This window comes from Colossoma macropomum, unplaced genomic scaffold (assembly GCF_904425465.1).
Source record: "Colossoma macropomum unplaced genomic scaffold, Colossoma_macropomum, whole genome shotgun sequence".
Lineage (NCBI taxonomy): Eukaryota > Metazoa > Chordata > Actinopteri > Characiformes > Serrasalmidae > Colossoma > Colossoma macropomum.
This window is the reverse complement of record NW_023494792.1, coordinates 47,616,623-47,638,916: the sequence shown is the minus strand read 5'-3', so window position 1 is coordinate 47,638,916 and position 22,294 is coordinate 47,616,623. Positions and strand designations below refer to the sequence as shown.

The window sequence follows — 22,294 nt, the reverse complement described above, 5'->3', positions numbered from 1 at the left end:
TATATATATATATATATATATGTGTGTGTGTGTGTGTGTGTGTGTGTGTGTGTGTGTATATATATATATATATATATATATATATATATATATATATATATATATATATATATATACACATACATACACACACACCGATCAAGCGTAACATTATAACCACCTCCTTGTTTCTACGCTCATTGTCCATTTTATCAGCTCCACTTACTATATAGGTGCACTTTGTAGTTCTACAATTACAGACTGTAGTCCATCTGTTTCTCTGCATACTTTGCTAGCCTCCTTTTACCCTGTTCTTCAGTGGTCAGGACCCCCATGGACCCTCACAGAGCAGGTACTATTTGGGTGGTGGATCATTTTCAGCACTGCAGTAAGGTCTGAGTGGATCAGACACAGCAGTGCTGCTGGAGTTTTTGAACACTTCAGCGTCACTGCTGGACTGAGAATAATCCACAAACCAAAAATATTCAACCAACAACGTCCTGTGGGCAGCATCCTGTGACCACTGATGAAGGACTAGAGGATGACCAACACAAACTGTGCAGCAGCAGATTAGCTATCGTCTCTGACTTTACATTTGGAAGGTGGACTGACAAGGTAGGAGTGTCTAATAGAGTGGACAGTGAGTGGACACAATGTTTAAAAACTCCAGCAGCACTGCTGTGTCTGATCCACTCAGACGAGCTCAACACACACTAACACACCACCACCACATCAGTGTTACTGCAGTGCTGAGAATGATCCACCACCCAAATAGTACCTGCTCTGTGAGGGTCCATGGGGGTCCTAACCACTGAAGAACAGGGTAAAAGGGGGCTAACAAAGTATGCAGAGAAACAGATGGACTACAGTCTGTAAATGTAGAACTATAAAGTGCACCTAGTTAGTAAGTGGAGCTGATAAAATGGACAATGAGCGCAGAAACAAGGAGGTGCTCATAATGTTACGCCTGATCGCTGTATGTGTTGAACTCAGCAAATAAACAGAAATTTTGCACTAAAACATGCAGAAAAATGGCATATTTAAGTTTGTTCCCTTTAGAGGATGTGTTACATTTTTAGTCCGCAATCTGCATCTAAGGCGTACTTCAAGAATCCCAACTGGTCTCTCTTACAGTACAAAACAGTCCGATGACAAACTCATCCCAATTTACACAATCAGTACTCAGTTACTAATACAGTTGACAGTAACAGTTTAGTAACAGTCTAAGTGACAGTTACATTTTTGATTTATATCAAGTCACACTTCTGCTACATTGCACCATCTATGAGAACTTCCTCATTCTTTGTGAGAATTCACCAAGAACGCCTGCCTGCGTCCAGAGAAATGAGGAACAAAGAATGAGGCTTTGTGCTTTTATACCTAGAGTCCCATTGCAACTGATTCCACAACCCTACTGTCTGGATCAAAATAACACACTATATGACGCTCTACAGTTGATGGAAATTTATTTCTAAGGGTGTTCTTGTCAAGAACACTTCATCACATTAAAATGAAAACAAAACACAAATAAATATAACTAAAACAATTCTAATTTTTCATGTTTTGGAGAAGAAACAATATTTTAAGCATAGACACTGTAAGCAGTTGTGTAGTTGGTGTCATAGTTGAAATGATGCAGTTCCTTCCACTGTCTACATTTTGTATTCATCAACATAATTCCATGTACTTTTTTACATCAGCATTTATTGAGACTAATTTACATTTCCTAAGGAGCTGTATTGCTCTTTACCATGACTTTGTATACAATATTATTGCAAAATTCATACACTGAACTCCAGGTATCAAGTTCTTGGGAGTTGAAATTTCCTGCCCAAGGCAAACAGATGGAGAAAGAGGGAGAGAGAGAGAAAACATCTCTCCACTCTGAAAAGGATGGTGCTTTTTCAGACAGCCTGATCAGCCCTCTTGATCTTTACTCTCATTTTTCTCTTCAGTTGCATTCTCAGGGTTGCAGTTCTCCAGTGGTTTCTCTGAGCTTTCGCTGTTCTCCACAGGCTGTTCTTCACTCTGGGGTTCTGCCTCAGAAGGGGCTTCAGCTGGGGGTTCCACAGTCTCCTCTGCTGCAGGGGCATCTGGCAAGGTTGATTTTGGTGATGGTTCTGGAGCTGTTTGCGGAGGTTCCGGTTCTACAGCAGCTTTCTCCTCCTTCACATCAGGGAAGGTCCGGTCTGGATACAGGAGTTTCAGCTGCTCTTCAAAAAAGCTCTCGAGATTAGCACCTACACTGGACATCTCAGTGTCCTCCTGAAATAGCACACGCACACAAACACACTACATCAATGATTCAGCTCCAAATGATTATCATCCTGACGCAGAGCTGCAACAATTCATCAAGTTCATTATTAGTTGGAGACTATAGGAAAAACAAAAGTGAGCTTAATTAATCAAATAATAGCGGATGAGTTCATTGCTTATAAAAATAATGGATAGTTGCTTAATGAACTACAGCAGAAGCAAAAATCTGATACAATGTTGAATTTAAAGTTTAATGCAGCTAAATACAATCTCAGCAGAAGTACATAGATCACCCCAAGTAGTTTTAGTTTTTGTCTTACCTTGTGAAAAATGGCACAGTTTTTGAAAATAAGTCTCATATCTGCTACAAAGTCCTCAGTACTCCTGTAGCCTGGGTTCTGCTTGCACTCCAGCTTGCTCCTTACCATTGACAGGTCCATTGGTGTTTTTATAATCTCATTATATTCTGGCATGGACTAGAAATTACAAAGATATTCCCATTAGTTTAAAAAACACTTCTCACACTTTCACTTGGTCCACAAACCTTTAAGATCACCTAAAAACTGCATGTGACTGACAGCTTCTAAATTTGAATTTTTACAATGTCTTTGCTCTCTGGACCAACAAACATTATGAAGGTCTGAAAGTAAAGTTTCAAGTGTAAATTCTAGAATATCATAAGATTGAGTTGGACCAACTTACTGATGGCGTTACAGGCTCCTGGAAATCAGTACTGAGTTCATTGCAGTAGATTCGGAGTAACAGTCTCTCACATTTCTGTTTGAGAAATGAGAATGCAGTGAAGAGACCAGGGTTCTACAGGTACACCAAATAATTCAATTCTCCTTAAAACTCAAACACAGATTACAAAAAAAAGGGAGACCATACTCGTCTATCCACAGCTGTGAAGGTATCCGAATCAGGATCCTGCTTCACATTTTTCAAATCCCCACCGCATTCAACGTCATACTCCATTTCGGGCAAGTTAAGGTCACGACAGAACGTGCAGTACCACTCACCACTGCAGACACAAAAACACAAAAGATCATAAGTTGGTGATGAAAAGAAGCTCAACATACTCCAGATGCTGAGACTGCTGGAATTTAATGTAAAGCCAGTGGTAGAGGGCTGTATACTGGTTAAAATATGTCCGCAAGAATGTCATAAAGTATTTTTAAAAAAAAAAAAGCTTAAAGCATAAAGCTTTGTTTATACTATTTTGCACAATAAAATATTTCAGATTTATTTTAGTTGTTGAAAATTTTGGGACAACCCAAAATAAGAAGCTACTACCTATTAAAATAGGTTTACTTTAGCATCTAAAACGTACAACACATTTAATTTGCGCACACACACACACACACAGATATACACCGATGAGCCAAAACATTATGACCACACGCAGATGAAGAGAATAACAGTGATTATCTCATAACAACGGTGTATGTCAAGGTCTGGTATATATTAGACGGTAAGCAAACAGTGCTTCAACCTGCGAGATGTGGGAGAAATGGGCAGTCGTGAAGACTTGAGCAACTCCGACATGAGCCAACAGACACACGATTGGGAGTATTTCTGAAATGGCAAGACTTGTGGGGTGCTCCCAACAACAGTACTGAAAGTAAACTACAACCCTGCAACGGGGTGTTGGGTGCCCAAAGCTCATCAAGGCACAAGGGCAATGAAAGCTATCCCTCTGGTCCGAATGGCAGAAAGGCTACTGTGGCACAAGTCATAGAAATGTTTAACAGTGGTTACAGGAGGAATGTATCACAACACATAGCGCACCACAACCTGCTATGTATGGGGCTGCGTAGCCGCAGACCAGAGTCTGCTAACACAAGCCCATTGCCGAAAGCGGCTACAAAACGGAACGAAAGCGTTGTAACTGGACCTTGGTGCAACAGAAGAAGGTCGCCTCGTCTGATAAGTCCTGTTCTCTTTTACATCACATGGACGGCCAGGTACGAGTGCGCCATTTATCTGCGGAAGCGTTGGCACCAAGATTCAGGATGTATGGAGGAGTGTGATGCACTGGGCAACGTTCTGCTAGGAAACTATGGGTCTGGGCATTCATGTGGATGTCAGTTGGACATGTGCCACCTGCCTAAACATTGTAGCGGACCAGGTAAAGCCAGTGATATTCCCTGATGGCAGTGATATTTCCCGACAGCAGTGGCCTCTTTCAGCAGGATAATGCGCCCTGCCACAGTGCACACACAGTTCAGGGAAGGTCTGAGGAATGTGATGAACAGTTTAAGGTGTTTCTGTGATCCACAGCAGCTCCATCTAACAACTTACAGAATTGAAAGGATCTGCTGCTGACTTTGTGTGTTTGTGCCAGATACCACAGAACACCTTCAGAGGTCTTGCGGACTCCATACCTGTGAGTTGGAGCTGTTTTGGTGGCACGCTGAGGACCAACAATGTATTAAACATAATGTTCATGATCATATTGTTTTGGGTCATTGGCGTATAAAGAAACCACCAAAAATGTTAATTATATCTTGATATCAACTTTAGGCCATACGGCCCACTACTAATAGCCAGTTGAAAAACTTTTACTCTCAAAAGTACAGAACTTCGCAAAAGTCAGAGACCATCTTACATTTATTTAATTTCCAGCTGAGATATAAGATAATCCACAAGTAAAAGCAAGAAGAAAGTCAAAAGAAAAAAAAGAAAAAAAAAAATCCAGACCTCGACGTCACTGAATGTATTTGGGATTACTTGGATCGGTGGCATTTTTTCTTCACAACTTCTAGGAATGAAATTTGGATTTGTGGAAAAATATCCCTGCAGATTTCTTGAAAGCAAGGCTTCCAAAAGGAATGAAAGCCAAAGGGCAGACACATTTAATACAGAAAAATGCCACATTCTTTTTAGTTGCTCTGTGTAATTTTCTGTACTAGTACTTAATCACTGTTTTGACTGGAAATTAAACACAAAGTGGGGCTTTGGCACAGTACTGTAGGATCCAGACAAACATCTCATTTCTCAGGTTTGGGTTAAGTATAGTCTTCAAAAGAATTGTAAACAGAGATTCTTTAAGTGTACTTTCTGTTTATAGTTCATGTAAGATGAGCCTTCATCTCGATATTCTTTAGCACACTAGCAATTTTTTTGCCTGTCGCGATTACTTATGTAGGGTGTGTTTAATATGGTTTTGAGCTTTTTACTTCATATACACGCCATCCATGACTAAACATATAGTTTTGTCCCTTCTAATGATGTATGCAAATGCTACTTGAGCGTTAATAGCTCCTTAAACCTGAGTGAAAGAGATGTGCATACCTAGGAGATGCAGAAAGACTGGGAATATGACAGCTGAGATGGAAGACTTTGGGACATTTGTCACAGCAAAGCAGCTCTCCTCCATTCTGGCACACAGCACACCAGTCCTCATTGGGGTCCTCCTCTGGCTCAGGGGTCCTATCTGTCTGCTGCTCCCCTCCTGGAGGAGACTCCTGCTGTGGGGTTTGAGACTGCACACCTGTGCTGTCTGGAAGACTGGCTTTTGAAGTGGTTTTAACCTGGTAAACAACAAGCACTGACTATAAAATCAAGGCATTTGATTAGGAAGTCCTGATTCTGTGCAGAAGACTGGCATCAGAGCTATCAAGGCATATTGTAGCAGATTGGTATCTGGTATATGAAGCCTGTTCCAGTTCTTTGTTAAGGATATTTTATTCCACTGCACTTCATTTAGGCCACTGTTGTAAAGGTAACATTCCACAACTTGCTATCTGCATTGTGGAGAATGAAAACAGCCCAACAGCCACTAGAAATACCAGCAATGCCAGTGTTAAAACAGGGTTAAAATGGAGCATATAAAAGGAGTGCATTGTTACTGCACACTTATCAATAAGAACACATTCGCAGCCGACAGGAAAGAGCGCTTGGCATGTGTTAATTATTCAAGTGGTATATTCACAACACACTAATAGTTGTTTGAAAAAAGTAGTCCAAAATATCACTGTTCAGTGTGACATACTATGCTCACACTAAAAGACATTTCATTTTAGCATTTAAATCAGATTTTTTTTTCCCCACTTTTAATGCGAAGTGCATGCTATGCGGCTCAATTACCTTCAATATAAATATCTGACTGAAATTCAGGATCCACAGATACTCAAAGCCTCGACACAGGATTAAGTGCAAAAATGCAGGGCATCCCTACATTTGATTCATTAGACCTCGGTAGAACATTACACAACAGCATGCCAACGCAGCATAAATGCTTACAAAGCGAACTTCATCATCATCCTCTGGCTCATCCTTGATGACAATGACAGGGCCTGGGGATGATTTTCGCCTTCTCTTAGAAGTGAGGCTTGATGACCCACTCTGTGGAGGCTCAGAACGCTTCCAGGGACCAGTCCTTAAATTGAGAAAGTTCAAAAACACAGTTGGAACGATGCCAAGGACAAAGTGACAAGGCAGCAAGATCTGAAGTGCTTGAAGCAGGAAAGCAGCATGTAGATCAAGAGCAGAAGTAGATTTACCCTGTCTTCACTTCTGAGGAGGTAGCAGCAGACATGGGAGATATCTGTTTTCCTGGAGCTAAAAGCAAAAAGTAGAGAAAATCTCCATTATAGCATATGTACACAGTACATTTAGACTATGCTGCACATTACACACTACAGGTCAAAATGCAGAAGCAACTTTTAATGTTTCATGATTTAAAGGCAATTTCAAAATTACTGCATAATTCAGTCCTTCAGATGTAAATAAAGCCACTCAGAGAGGTCTGATGTGAAATGGCATAGGCAAACACATACCAACTCATGTTGTTTAGACACACACACACACACACACACACAACATACATATATATATATATATATATATATATATATATGCAACGTGCAGAAGAACACATTTCTAACATAGGTTGTATTTCAGACTCCTTCCCTGAATGGATGAATCTGATGATTGCAAGCACGTTGAAAGAGTATTCAAAGAGATCTCCAAGGCAAAGGATGTATCCTCCAAGCATGTAAGTGAATTATCTAATTTTGTCATCATATCTTCATCAGTCCAATGCTGATTTTGCATTTGAGCCATAAACATTAAGACCGCACGTAGTGCCACTTTAATATGGCAATGAAAAAGAAAACACACAACCAATAACAAGCAAGAAAAACATGCAATATTCTACAAATATCTTCCCATAATACACACCAGCTCTGTCTGTGACTGTGGGGAGAACATTGGGAGGATAACTGGGTCTAGGAGCAGAAATGGATGGGCCACCAGGCTCACTCCTCCTGCTGAGGTATGGAGCTTCTATCATGTTTCGCTGCAAACACACATAAACAGTACATAAGTTAGTACACAGTTTCTTAACACATGAACTTCAGCAAATGAACCGAATACAAGTTGTATAGAACACTGACCTGAAGAGTGGATGGCCTTCCTACCTGAAGGAGAGAGGCCTGTGACTGGTGAGGGCCAGAAACTGAAACAGGTGCGTTCTGGGAATAGCGAGATGTTCCCTGCAGCACGTCCATGGGTTTGGGAGGGAAACTAGAATTGGTGATAAGACCCCTCAAAGTCTAAGGAAAAAGAAAGACTATTATTTAGTTTTGACTGAAAATTTTGAGAGTTGTGCACAGCACAAACAAGCATAAGCCATTTCATGTATATTGCAGAATCAAAAACATGAACACAAAGGCTACATTCACATTATAAGCCTTATAAGGTTCATAATCGTGTTTGTAAGTGTTGGGGTGAATTCACATGTGCAGTGAAGGAATATGCACATCAAGGTAGTCACTGCTCGCTAAAACTGTACTACTTCAGCCCTGTAATGTGAATGTAGCTACAAATTTCTTGAGCACTGCCACACGTCAGTACCTGTTGGGGGAGGCCTGAGTTCTGGAGCATAGACGGGGGACTCGCTCTATTCATGTGTGGGGCGCCGTACCTCCAGCCCTGTTGGGACATGTTAGGCAGCAGTGTTTGTGAAGGGGAGCCTCCCTGCATTGGTCTGTTAGGAGGTTGCTGGCCCGGGGGGCGCATACAACACGACCAGTGACTGGGTGACATGTGGCGGTTTGGGTGCTGGGCGAGCTTCTCCACCTGCATCTGAAGCTGAGCAAGCGTGCTCTGCCTCTCCTGCTGCTGAGACTGTGGCCCCGGGAAGGGTCCTGAAGGCCCCTCAGGTCTGGGACCAGGGTGCATTTGCTGGAAAGGGAATGGTTGTGGACCACTTGGCTGGCGGGAGGTTTTCTCTACCATTAGAGAACCTGAGGGGTAACGGGAAAAAAAAATTACAGAAGAGCTCATTATTTACTGGCGTAGAATACACACACACACACACACACACACACACACACACTTTCTAAACCACTTATCCTTCTGGGTCGTGGCGGGGTGCTGGAGCCTATCCCAGCGGTCATCAGGCGGAAGACAGGACACACCCTGGACAGGTCACCATACATACACACTCACAACTAGGGGCAATTTAGCATGTCCAATTGGCCTGCCTGCATGTCTTTGGACTGTGGGAGGAAACCCCAATACCCAGAGGAAAACCACACAGACACGGGGAGAACATGCAAACTCCACATAGAAACGACCTTGGCCCTTCCTGCTGTGAGGATACCCACCCTGGCTATGACTTGGATGACTAACAATTCTTTGTTGTTAGGGGCGCTGGATTTTGTGGCACATACTGCAGCCTAATACTGTAATAAATTTATTAAAAGTTTTTCTTTTTGTGTAATCTGTTTTATTTATTGTAAGCTTTTTATGTTTTTTAGGTTATGGTAACTGGCCCAGTGTGTGTGAACTTCGGTTTCAGACAAGAGCTGATTATTCCCCTTAACCCGAAAGCAGTCATTGTGTAAATCTGATTTTTGATATTGATATTATTTTTTAACACTATCAGTGATTCCAAGGTCTTACCAAGGTCAACATTTGAAGCCCAAAACGCAGATCGACACTGGAAGCGAACTGAACTCTGAGGAACATAAGAAGTGTTGCACTTTGCCCGCATGAGGTATTGGATTTGATACATGATCTGAAAACAGAGAAAACGAAGAAGGGCACATCAGAAACATCAGTAACAGCATAATCAACATCAAGTGCCATGCCTGACCAAGCAGGACACTTACCAGCCGTTTACAGTACAGCAGTGCAGTGCCACTATTACTGGCTGTTGCCCATTTTGTGAAGTTGATTACATGATCGAGATGTTTGGTGAGGGAGGAGATGTCTTCTTGCTGTTTCTTTAGTACCGTTTCATGATCTTTTGTCAGTGCCTAAGTAAACAAAAAGGACCATATGTTAAAACAACCTTTCATATGGCCCTATTATTACTGTTTATGATAAATATGCATAAACAGTACCTCAAGTTGGTTGATTAAGATCTTCCCTTTTCTGTTTATTTCCATGATCAGATTGCAGATAGCTTTTTTAATTTCATTGGCGACAGCCTTGCGGTTTTCATCCACTTGCTGAAGACTGTAGAAAAAAGAATAAATTAAGTATGACTGTTTCGTATGACTGAGAAGAAAAATCAAAAAACTTCATATGGGTGAAAATGTAAAATTTCTGTGGTGCTCATTCTTTTTCAGTGCACACAGATGCACTCTGGCAGTGTACATTACCCGCTGTTTATGGCGTCTGACACTTCCCCAATGGCTTTCCTTTTTTCTTGAAGCTGGCTTGTCATCTTCTCCAGGTGTTCCCTGTGGTTCCTATATGCATCCTCCAGAAACTGATAACTGTAAGATGGAGCAAGTCAACGGTTTCATGTTTTGCCTGGGTTTAAACTAGCACAAACTGTAAAGACAAATGAAATGACAAAAGGGTACTGTAGTTAATTGATTACTTGTGGTCCTTGTGTTTAAGCAGCTGGCAGTCTCTGCAGGTGAGGCGGTCACAAGTTTCACAAAACAGCTTCAAAGGCTCTTGCTTGTGGATATCACAGAAAACAGGCTTCTGTGTGGAAGCACCCATTGCCTCTATAACAAAAAGGATTTTACAGCATTTTTAAAAGAAAGCTGCGAACAGATTGCAAAGTCTTAAAAGCCTCATAGTATATGGTTCATTCTATATATTCGTGTAAAGAGAGGCCACCTGAAGACATCTCCTCTATCTGCCTGATATTATGATCCCTGGTGAACTTCACACGTTGATGAGCCTCAATGCAGGTGACACACAGAAACTCCACACATTCCACACAGAAACCAGTTGCCTCTGTGTTGTCATCGCAGCTCACACATAGCTGAAAGCAAAAGGAGGACCAATGTAACAAGAACAATAACACAATAAAATGAAGTTGATTCCAACTCTGTGAACCAATAAGCATGCTTTTCCAAAACCTGGACTGTTGACTGACAGTTTAAATTAAATTCCATACTAGGGATATGAATGATTAACTGCTTAACTGTTGATTGATTCGCTATGCATGTGAACCTCAAGCTACTCACAGTCAGGGCCATATATGTTTGTTAACTTGGGTTAATAGTATGTGGTAGATGTAAGTGGATTACCTTAAGTTACTTTCATTTCTGTTAGGATAGGCAGCATTTTATCATTCAATAAAGCCTAAAGCCCTATTTATATAAAACGCAGTGCTGTGTTCGATATTTTCTTGGGTCGTTTTTGTTTGCGGTCAATTATCAGTCCAAAGAATTTGTCAAAATTTGCATCGCTATTCCATATACATGCTATTTATGTCAATACTTCTTGCTTAGTCTACAATCTGTTGTGGGCAGTAAACATACAAACTTCCAGCACCTCACACTCATTTCTGGTTTAAGCAACACCCATTTTGGTTTGTAATTTTAAAAGGATTTTAAAAAGTATGTATTCAGGAATTTCCAAATTAAGGGATCAGTATTGGTATTCCTATTAAAACAAATAATAATAGCGATACCCAGCTCTATCTGAGGGCCATTTATATGGTCCACATGTTATGTCTCAGTGTTTACTGCCAGTGATAAATTTGATATCTGCCTGTCCCATTCAGCAAGTCCCTTGTACCAAGCTGCACCCAATACAATCTCACTGCATTGTACATATTAATGCTGCACCTGTAAAGCACTGCTTAAAACCAAAAAGCTGTCCAATAAAAAGGTGGCTATGAAAAAGCCCAATTTTCCCTTCATAATTTTATTATCTAATCTTTATTGGCTCATAAAGATACCAACATCTGATGAGTCACTGGAAGGAATCCACTAAAGCTGACCATATAAGGGGCTAAATCTCAGACATCACTGAGTGTATTTCAGCACCTGACTGGTCTTCTCTACTGTGCTGCTGGGCACCTCCATTGTATCTTTGGCAAAGAAGTTGTCCAAGACCTCAACTTCCATGCACTCCTGATGACAAACTGGACATCTGATCACGTTCACTGTGAAAATGAAAGAAGAACCAGTTAGGGACTTCACATTGCACAATACCAAAATTACTACGTTATGCTTAAGGATCATCCAGCTTAGCTATAATCAAGTATGAAATCCCAACAGGCAGCCATCAATTACTAAAGCACTACAGCAAAAAATAACTGCAGTAATATAGGAAATGTTGTGATTTTTGTAGTGCTATAAAGGGGTGGGCAATGTGACAATATTTCTTCCTTTCATGAGAATTTACATCTCATCCAAATAGGCTTCTCTGAGCATACTGGGAGGGGCGGTCATCAGAACCTTCACAAATATTACTCAACTGTAGGTTTTATTACAAAGAGAGAATAACTAGCCCTGTCCATCTGATCTTAGTAAGGCACATTATGTGAAACTGTGAATTAAAATCATTAAAAAAAGTTTTTAATATGGCAGTGCTGGTTCTTTTTTGTCTGTTCCACCTTAACAAACAGAAAAACTATACCTATTGATGCATTATGAAAAAGTTGTGAGGTCATATTTGTGCCATATCGCTCACCTCTAGTGCTGTATAATGCTTCAGTAATAATCTAGAATATTTCGTCTGCATTTCCTGTAGTACTGTGGTACCTGTAGTACTCTTTGTAGTACTGTTACACACTTAAAATGACGGTTCTCCAAGTATTCTTTAGTAATGGCAATTTAGAACCATTTGTTATACATAGCACCATTTCACACTTAAATGGTTCTCTGCATGGTGAAATGATTCTTCAAACTGATGGAGAATGTGTTGTATGTGGCTCTATATAGAACCAAAAAGGGTTCTTCTCTTGTTACCAGCTTGACATCGTAACAATAGCAGACTCTTTTTGGTGCAATATAGAACTATTGACAACACATTCTCCATCAATCTGAAGAACAATGTCAGCATGCACAGAACTATTTAAGCATGAAATTGTTCTATACAGAACTCATGGTTTCTAAAAAAGAAGTGTGTTTTCTAAACTACAGTAATTATCTGAATTAACTATAAGATTCTTACAGGAACCGTGTAGAAACTCCTGTAGTATTATCATACATTTTTTTAATAAGGGCCTGGAAAACAAATAAATGAGTGATACGTACGGGGCTTGGTTTGGCCCTCAGCTGGCATCTGGAGGTTGGCCCCCTGCTCGCCATATAAGAGGTTCCTCGACGGTGAAGGCAGACACCTTTTGCAGAAGGAGTGAAGGCAAGGCAGGAGTTTGGGCTCCCTGCTGTGGAAACTGAGCTTACACAGGGGACAGATGTCCAGTAGGCTCTGGCTGCCCTCCTCCTTCTCGTTCGCCTCCTGGATCGGTTTGCTCTCCGCCTCATTTTCCACAATGATGACGATGTCGTCCGATTCGATCTTTTCTCCACTCTCATCCATGTTCCCAATCACAAGCTATCGCCACCAAATTAGCTTATCTGTACGATCCTCACGGACATTAAAAGTGCATAGGAACAAGGAAAACGACGCTTCGGCTCGCATTCATCAAAAGCATACTGAAACCATGGTGGGATTTCCTTCTAGCAAGCTTATTTTACCACAAAAAGAGAAGACTCGTACATTTCTACCGCTTCACAAAGAGGAAGCCTGTATTAGTATTAGCAGTAAACACTGTAAACACTCACTGTTTATACAGACGGACCGTGACACACCGAAATTATTAACAACGGACTGGACCCGTTAGACAAGTCTATGAGAAAGTTAACTGTAAACACTAGATGTATAAATTCCTTTCAGTTTACCTGTACAGTAACGATTCTGACCGAAAGAATATTAGTATCATTTTAGGACGATTTGTTTATCGCTGCTCGCTAAAAGATGTGGCGAGGCCTCCCTAGCCCTAGCACGACTACGGAAAGCGATAAGGATCCAACTCCGTCCGTTCTTGTAAAACGCGTTTTCCTACTCATTGCTCAAGGAGTGGGAAAATGTCGATGTAGTCAAGTCAGTCCTGGCTTGTTGCTGTTCAAAAGAGCTTGAACCTAAAAGACCAGCGGTAATAATAACCCACGGTGCGGGTTTCAGGATTTGCATTGACGTGACTGTTATTTGAATGGAGCCTCTAAGCTAAGGTGGCCAGACTTCAAAAACAGTATTCAACTGTAGGTTTTATTACAAAGAGAGAATAACTAGCCCTGTTCATCTGATCTTAGTGAAGCACATTATGTGAAACTGTGAATTAAAATCATTAAAAAAGGTTTTAAATATGGCAGTGCTGGTTCTTTTTTGTCTGTTCCACCTTAACAAACAGAAAAACTATACCTATTGATGCATTATGAAAATGTCTTAAAATATTGTGAGGTCATATTTGTGCCATGTCGCTCACCTCTAGTGCTGTATAGTGCTTCAGTAATAATCTCGAATATTTCGTCTGCATTTTCCTGTAGTACTGTGGTCTTATAATAACCTGTAGTACTCGTGCACTGTCTTACACACTTAAAATGACGGTTCTCCAAGTATTCTTTAGTAATGGCAGTTTAGAACCATTTGTTATACATAGCACCATTTCATGCTTAAATGGTTCTCTGCATGGTGAAATGACTCTTCAAACTGATGGATACAAATCAGACAGCCTACCTATCACCCCATCACCTGTTAGTACGATTTAAGTCCCATAACCCCACCCCTGCTTTTCATCCCTAGATTACCGTGTTCTACATCTAGTAGTCTCTAATGGTAACCATTGAGCCAATTGTTATTAGAAAGCAAATCCATCAGGTTTTAATCCTAATGCTTCTAATGATCTTTTTCCATGAGAGAAGAGACAGATGCAGAAACTTCTTTTGAAAAGCAAGATTAGCATCTGGAATCTTAGATTAACTTCAGAAGCACAGCTTTGTTTACAGTCTAGAAAAATCTTAAAAGGAGAGAATCTGTAAAATGAATGGAGCATTTGTACATTTATTGTATTTATGATTATTTTAACAGTCTGGAGTGTAAAAAGTAAGTTTTTGAATAAGTGTCCGTCATTCAAATGTTGATTGTATGTATTCCATTGTAGCATGAGAGCCATTTTTACTCCATCAATTTCAAGGTTAACTTGCCTTGTGCATTAAGCTACTGAGTATAGTTGACTTTATTTACGATATTACTAGTAACATTATTTATTTAAACCAATACACACAGAAAATAAAGGCAAAATAAGAACACTGATTTGGTTTTGTCTCATGCTTTTAGGCTACACTGCACTGCAGCTGAATGAAAGTGCACTTTATCACTCCGCCTTTTCTGTCTCCTTCTGTGGGTTTAAATGCTTGTTTAAAAGGAAGTGACATGAGTCAGCTGAAAAGCTTCTACCTGGAAAACTTCATTTATTGGTTGGAGGAGGTAGAATAAAAATTAAATAATAGATTGCATCATCATCATCATCATTATTACTATTATTATTATTATTATTATTATTATCAAAAAACAATTATTATAAGAATTATAAGCTGTTATCATTATTATTAGTAGTAATGATGATAGTACACTCTTAAAAAAGATTCTTCAAGGGTTATTTAGTAAAGAAAATGGTTCTATATAGCACCAGAAAGGGTTATTCTAGTCCGCATGTACTAACCTTCTACCAAAGTCTTGCAGATGCTGGAGCCACCTGGAGGTCAGGGAACCAGCCTTGTGACCAGAAGGTCGCCGGCTCAATTTTCTGAGCCAACAGTATGAATTGAACAACTGAAGTGCCCTTGAGCAAGGCATCTGACCCCCAGCTGCTCCCTGGGTGCCATGGATAGGGCTGTCCACCGATCTGGGCAATTGTGCTCACTGCCCTTTAATGTGTGTGCACATTCACTAGTATTTATGTGGGTGTTTCACTGCATGGATGGGTTAAAATTTCCCTGTTTTTCCCTGTTTTAAGGGTAACTCAATTAAACAGCGGCACTGATTGTTGCTTCAGGCCATTTCTTCTGCTTCAGTATATTCAAGAGGTGGAGGGCCATCGCTAGGTTTTCTTTTCTTCTATATCAGAGCATATAGTCATAGGCAAAGCAATCAGCAAGGCAATCAACATTATGGCAGAGGGCATACTTACCACTTTATATTATATTTCTATATCTTGTCTTGATCTGCTGCCAAGACCACCCAGGGCTATTGGGATTGCATCTGCAGTTATTAATGACAATTAGTAGTTAGTTGTTTTAATATTCATTTCATTGTTTATTCAAAATACGCAAAAACTTTGATGCTAGAATATAGGCACTTGTACGGAGCCCTGCTGGTGACATCCCATTTAAATTAATAAGGTGTGGCCTTATTAATGCGTGGGAACGAGATCCTAAGGCGTGGCCACGACTTAGTAAGGCGTGGAAATGCGATAATTAAGTTGTGGCCATGATCTCGTTCCCATGCCTTACTAAGTTGTGACCACGCATTAGGATTTCGTTCCCACGCCTTAATAAGTTGTGGCCACGACATAATTATCTTGTTCCCTCGCCTTACTAAGTCATGGCCATGCATTATTTTTATTTATATGGGATGTCACCAGCGGGGCTCCGTACACTTGGAATATTACATGAATTCTTGAGATATTCAAAATGTAATTGTCCCCAGGAGCTCAGTCTTAAAGCTATTTGACATTGTTTTTGCTGGAACTTACAGAGCCCTGCTGGTGACATCCTGTATAAATAAAAATAATGCGTGGCCATGACTTAGTAACGCATGGGAACAAGATAATATTTTGTGGCCACGACTTATTAAGGCGTAGGAACGAGATCCTAATGCGTGGCCACGGCTTAGTAAGGCATGGGAACAAGATCCTAAAGTGTGATCTTGTTCCCATGGCTTACTAAGTTGTGGCCATGGCTTAATTATCTCATTCCCACGCCTTAATAAGTCGTGGCCACGCCTTAGGACCTCGTTTGCATGCGTTAATAAGGCGTGGTCACGTATGATTTTTATTTATATGGGATGTCACCAGCGGGGCTCTACGAGTTCATTAATACTTGGGCTCAATTTCTGAGTTGCTGAGCTAACGTTAAGTTTTTATATTGGCTGAACTGCAGTTAGTTGTTTGGTGATACGACTAGTGTGGAACTGTGTAGAACTGAGGTGTAACCGCTGTCCCATAGACTGTTGTTGGGGGAGGAGAGTCGGAGTGCACGCTGCAGTGCATGCTGGGGACTGTAGTGTAGTCTATTGTGAAATGGGCTAATATTAATAGAACATTAAAATACTTTTGCGGGCCAAATAGGATGGTGTCGTGGGTCTTGAGTTTAACTTGGCTTTAAGTTATCTATACACGGCTTTTTGTGGTAGTTACGGCTTTACAATCTTCAAAGCACGATATCATCACTGCTTATTCGTATGCTGAGAGATATACAGCTTTAGTCGGCTTCATCTCCAGTTTTTTCAGCAAATTAGCCCTTCACCCACAAGAGTTGCTGCGAAAAACCTGGATAAACTTAACGAGTTGTGAACCCACGTCGTGACACCAATTAACCCAACGTGTAACCGTTATGTTCAGTGAAGCTGGCTATCATACTGAAACCCAAGGTTTCTGAGCTTACTTCATTGCACAGCCCACAGAAGTCTTTCTTCGGACTTTCAGGTGTGTCACAGTTAAAAACAGGGACATTTCTAGGGACAGCTCCACAATAGGGTGCCATGGTGATTATTTTAAAATAAAACTTAACCACAGCATAATATATTTAAGCAACTTAGGACAAACTTAACTTTTGGCCTCAGTGTATTTCATGGCCTCCCCTGCTAGAAAAACCAGCACAGACCATGGGGCTGGTCACCAGCAAAACCAGCATATTTTGGGTTTTGAGTCTCGTATGCTGGTCAACCATGACCATGCTGGGGTGATCAGCTAAACTAGAACCTACCCAGCATGAAATGCTTGCTGGTCTGTGATGTTTGTTTTTTTTTTTTCTCAGCAATATAGTATATTATATTATTATAGTATATTATATATGTTATAGTATATATATTACAATATAGCAGTTCATGGCTACGTCTTATTTAAAAAATCACCACATCACTTTGATGAGAAATGAGGGGTTTGGATTGCCATGCAGAGACTGAATAGCCACCAGGGGGCACTCATACTTGGGGATTAACGATAGGGCGGTAAATGGAGCAGTATGATCATTACTGATTAACTTGTGCAGCTCCGCAAGACCTTTGTCGAGGTGGGTGTCTTTGCTGAACTGGTTTCTCCTTACAGCAGTAGGTGATTCTTCCTTGCATGACTTGCTAATCTGTGGAAAGAACAAGAGAAGGATCAAAAGAAACATGGCATTGACAGCTAAGAGCCACTCAGTCACCCTGAGTGATGGGTTCAAAATCCCTCTCATGGGGATTGGGACCTATGGAGATCCTAGGACGGTAAGAAGCAATATATTTCATAAAAATGCAATTCCTAATAACTACTATTTAATTAAAAAAAAATCTATCTGCACTTAGTAGTGAAATGATATAAGATCCAACGAGTCCATTTATGTGTTACAATATAATATTATTTTATTATAGACTCCAAAAGGAACAGCATATGAATCAGTGAAGTATGCCATTGATGTTGGATACAGGCATATTGACGGGGCTTTAGTGTATTTCAATGAGCATGAAGTAGGCCAAGCCATCCGAGACAAAATTGCTGATGGAACTGTCAAGAGAGAGGACATTTTCTACTGTGGAAAGGTAACAGCATTCCTTTAAGGTATAATCAGCCATTGGTGAATTGTTATATAGTAGCAGATGTCAAGGCTGAGAAGTTAATCTTCACTGCGTTGTATATGAAGCTACTGCAGTATATTACTGAATTCTCTTCAGTAAGATATAATCTACCAACAGATTTGGTATTCTTTCTTTTCTACGGCAGCTATGGAACACTTTCCACCCTCCAGAACTTGTAAGGCCGGCACTAGAGCGAACTCTCAAAACCCTGCAGCTGGACTATGTGGACCTCTACATCATTGAACTGCCCCTGGCTTTCAAGGTCTTGTCCTGATCACAATTAATTCCAGTGCAAATTATATGCAAATGGAATATATAATACATTTTTGCAGATATTTAAGTTGTATGTGAATGAACTGTGTATGAATTCATCCAATTCCTTTAGCCAGGAGACGTCTTCTATCCAAAAGATGAGAATGGGAAGTACGTGTACCATGACACAGACCTTTGTGCTACATGGGAGGTCAGTAAACGTCTTAATTTTTTTAATTTAGGTAACTGATTTTTTACTCTGTCGGCACAGTAAAAATGGGTCCAAAGAAGTACCTATTTATTATTTTGTTAGTGGCCTTGACATAAGAGACAAAGAGCAAGGTATGACAAGCTATTTCCACACTGAAGGTGTGGTCTAACCTGTACAATGTGCTCTTCTTGACCTGTTTTCAAAGGTCAAAGTGATCTTTGGAGCATTTTAAGCACTTTATTGAAGTGTAGTTCATGGCACTTTATTGTAACCCATGGTCAAAAAAAAGACCCTGTACCCAAAATGTTTTTTTTCTTTGTTCATTTTTTCCATCCTCAGGCCTTAGAAGCCTGTAAAGACGCAGGTCTGACCAAATCTCTTGGAGTGTCTAACTTCAACAAGAGGCAACTGGAGCTGATCCTGAATAAGCCAGGTCTAAAGCACAAACCGGCAACAAACCAGGTAATCCTTTGTAGTGTGATAACTAACATATCCATATGACAGTAATGCATGTTGGGAAGAACATAGACTGTTGTTAAAATAAAACATAATTTTGTAATATAATCCAACAGCCAAAAGCATTGTTACATGAAGAAATAACTTATTAATGGCTAATTACATTTAGTGTGATAAGGAAAAATGCCACAGCTCAGAGAACATACGGTCCAAAGGATACCTAGGACGTTAACGGGTTAATAAAGTGTGGAATCCTTTTATTGTTTGTTTGTTGCTTAATATCTGTTAATATGGCTGCAATAAAGAATAACTATTTGTGGTTAACTTGTTTTTAACTATAGATTGAATGCCACCCATACTTCACTCAGCCTAAAATGATGGAATTTTGTAAGAAGAATGACATCATCATTGTTGGATACAGTCCACTAGGAACATCCAGAGATCCATCCTGGTATAAAATGTTCTTTTACCCTTTATACACATATTGTCTGTATAGCTCCAAATGGTAACTACATAGAACAAAAATGCTCTTCAGTGCATATTGAAGGTGATTTTCACCATTCTGCATAATTCATTCATTGAGATGTAAACAAAGGCATTCAGAGTGTTTTGATGTAGAAACATGTCAACTCAGATTTTTTTTACAGTGGTGCTGATAAGAACCAGGTCATGATGTCTGCAATGCAAATATAGCCATTTTATTTGACATCAAAAATGATGAATGAACCTACACGTCTTCTGAGTTTATATTTGCATTGTTGATGATTGCAAAGTAGTGGTAAATACAAAAGAAGTTTTCTTTGGGGACTATGTTATCTTGCAACGCCCTGTATGTACCTCTCCATCATGAACGTGTTAAAGGCCAAAACCCTATTACAGAACTATAATACAACAATAAGGCAATAAATAGTGTAGTAAATAAACAGTATAATAAGACATTTGTAACCATTTTATGGAATACGTTTCTGTGACAAAGCTTTTTGAGGCCTTAAATGCTTCACAAACCTGGTTCCTATCACAACCCATGTGAACAATTCTAACTGTGTGATTGTAGTATTTCATATCAAACCACTCTGAAATACTTTGTCCACATTTTAACAGTGTAATTGTTAAGCTGTGGAATTCTTCTTTAATGGGAAGATTTTATTCCAAGTTATCTTGGAACATTTTTTTGCCTAATTAACAAACAATGACCAGCCTATAGCTCACTTCAGGCTATACAGTAATGTTGTTCTTCTTTGTCCTTTTTTCCAGGGTGAATTTAAAAAGTCCTCCTCTGCTGGAGGATGAGCTTCTGATATCCATTGCCAACAAGTATAAGAAGACTACAGCGCAGGTGGCCCTGAGATTCAATGTCCAGCGAGGCGTGGTTGTCATTCCCAAGAGCTTCAGTCTGAAGCGCATTAAAGAAAACTTTGAGGTTTGTATGCTGTCAGAGCTCACTGATGTACGCTCTAAAACTCTTTAATTCTCACATGGATTTATTGTTTTCGTAGATATTTGACTTCTCTTTAACCGATGATGACATGAAGGCGATCGAGGGCCTGAACAAAAACGTCCGATTTGTGGAGCTGCTCATGTAAGTAACAGATATGGACAGCTGTCTGCTCATTAAAGGAAGACTCCAGCATTTTTCAACCTAATCCCAATCTGCTGTGTCTGTAACATACCATCAATTACTTCAGACAGTAATTTCAATGTTCCCTGTACTTAGTAAAAGAACTGAGATCTCGCTGAATCAAGACAGATTTATAATAGAAGCCAATGGGCAGGTGCCTTGTTGTTTTATACAGGGAAATTATTGTCTGTGGCAATCAGCCATACACGGCAGATGCAGCTGATAGAGATAAGGTTGAAAAACACTACAGCATTCCTGCAAAGCATACGTTTTCAGTGCTTGTGGGACAAAGGTGATGCATATTAGTCTTTTCCCTGTACTGATACGTGAATCAATTGTTTGGTTAATAATCAGCCCCATTGTGAGTACTTTGACACATTTAAGCAGAGGAAATACTAAACTGTGCAGTCTACTGTGAAGTCTTCTCTACCGTGTAGAGATTGATCATTCTTTCTTTTTGAAGGTGGAGAGATCATCCTGAATACCCATTCCATGATGACTATTAGGTTTTTTTATTTGGGCAGCAAATTGATCAAAAAAACACTATTATTTACTTGACATCTGTTTTTTTTATTAAAGTGATTCTGTTCTGTATCTGTAATGTATAATTTGTAAAGATACTGTAACATTTGCAATGGCAAAAGATTTTTTTCCCCACTCACACTTTGCAACCCCTTTATTGGTTCAGTCATTCAAGGCTGGTTATTTGTGCATTTAATTTATGTATAAGAAATCATTTGATTCAGTTTCTTTTTTGTGAAAAAAGAGAGAGGTAATTTTTCTGGAAATGTGTGGGGAGAGAGAGAATAAGAATTCATTTTACAGAATAGGGAAGAGGATGTTTCATCACTGGTATGCACTACTGGTCACACCTTATTTGGCCCATTTGACCCATTCCAGAGACATTAGTAACAACGATAAAGTATCTTAGTCTACATTCTTAAAAAAGATGGTTCTTAAAGGCTTCTTTAATAAAGGTAATGGTTATATTCTGAACCATGTGTTCTGTATAGAATCATTTCATGTTTAAATGGTTCTTTGGTGCTGTGTATGGTTCTATATATCACCAAATAGAGCTTTGGCATAGTTTTAGTACAAACACATAGTACAATTTAGGACAGTACATAGTACAATTATATGGAACTATACTGAGGAATGGAAAGTCCTTCCATCATTTGAGGTTTTCTCCATCCAGGATGACTCACCTGACCATATCGCCTATTTCCACATCTCTGTGGACCAGTGCTGATGGCTTTCACACCACTAAACTCTGAAACTGTGCTTTCGTCTTTGTAATGAGGGGTTTGAAAACTGCAGCCCTACTTTAATATCCTTCTCTATACGGATGTGGACGGGCCGTTCTTGATGACATATTACTGTACTCCGCTGAATGTCCTAATATATTAAACTGAAACGGGACTGTAAATCTGCAAGAGGTTTTCTTTGAGAGGTTGGAAAACTCTTTGTCTCTCACGCCA

The 22,294-nt window shown here is 39.9% G+C and overlaps 2 protein-coding genes across 3 annotated transcripts; one reads left to right on the top strand and one right to left on the bottom strand.

Annotated features, from left to right (window-relative positions):
• Positions 1-1,428: 1,428 nt before the first annotated feature.
• Positions 1,429-13,558, bottom strand: trim24 (tripartite motif containing 24). Of its 2 annotated transcripts, none has more exons than XM_036577396.1 (18): positions 12,699-13,558; positions 11,484-11,602; positions 10,324-10,471; positions 10,076-10,208; positions 9,852-9,968; positions 9,591-9,705; positions 9,357-9,503; positions 9,148-9,262; positions 8,095-8,486; positions 7,659-7,793; positions 7,420-7,537; positions 6,741-6,798; positions 6,481-6,616; positions 5,530-5,768; positions 3,124-3,256; positions 2,938-3,012; positions 2,556-2,711; positions 1,429-2,244 (listed from the first exon to the last, which is right to left on the bottom strand). In XM_036577396.1, the coding sequence occupies exons 1-18, from the start codon at positions 12,982-12,984 to the stop codon at positions 1,897-1,899; spliced, it is 2,970 nt and encodes a 989-aa protein (XP_036433289.1). In that variant the 5' UTR covers positions 12,985-13,558; the 3' UTR covers positions 1,429-1,896. The 2 variants fall into 2 exon arrangements, with proteins under 2 accessions (XP_036433289.1, XP_036433288.1); XM_036577395.1 differs by having other exon boundaries at positions 7,635-7,793; positions 12,699-13,557.
• Positions 13,559-17,694: 4,136 nt separating this feature from the next.
• On the top strand, positions 17,695-21,812 carry LOC118812398 (aldo-keto reductase family 1 member D1-like). The gene is made up of 9 exons (XM_036577394.1): positions 17,695-17,931; positions 18,076-18,243; positions 18,425-18,541; positions 18,665-18,742; positions 19,082-19,204; positions 19,540-19,649; positions 20,453-20,618; positions 20,695-20,777; positions 21,280-21,812. The coding sequence occupies exons 1-9, from the start codon at positions 17,839-17,841 to the stop codon at positions 21,320-21,322; spliced, it is 981 nt and encodes a 326-aa protein (XP_036433287.1). The 5' UTR covers positions 17,695-17,838; the 3' UTR covers positions 21,323-21,812.
• The last annotated feature ends 482 nt before the right edge of the window (positions 21,813-22,294 follow it).

Coding starts and splice junctions, on each gene's coding strand:
- trim24 (XM_036577395.1), bottom strand. CDS start 12,984: ATGGATGAGAGTGGAGAAAAGATCGAATCGGACGACATCGTCATCATT. Junction 9,969..10,075: donor CTTAAACACAAGGACCACAA/GTAATCAATTAA, acceptor TCCATCTTACAG/TTATCAGTTTCTGGAGGATG. Junction 2,712..2,937: donor AGGAGCCTGTAACGCCATCA/GTAAGTTGGTCC, acceptor TGTAATTTCTAG/TCCATGCCAGAATATAATGA.
- LOC118812398 (XM_036577394.1), top strand. CDS start 17,839: ATGGCATTGACAGCTAAGAGCCACTCAGTCACCCTGAGTGATGGGTTC. Junction 19,650..20,452: donor ACATCCAGAGATCCATCCTG/GTATAAAATGTT, acceptor CCTTTTTTCCAG/GGTGAATTTAAAAAGTCCTC. Junction 20,778..21,279: donor CGATTTGTGGAGCTGCTCAT/GTAAGTAACAGA, acceptor TTCTTTTTGAAG/GTGGAGAGATCATCCTGAAT.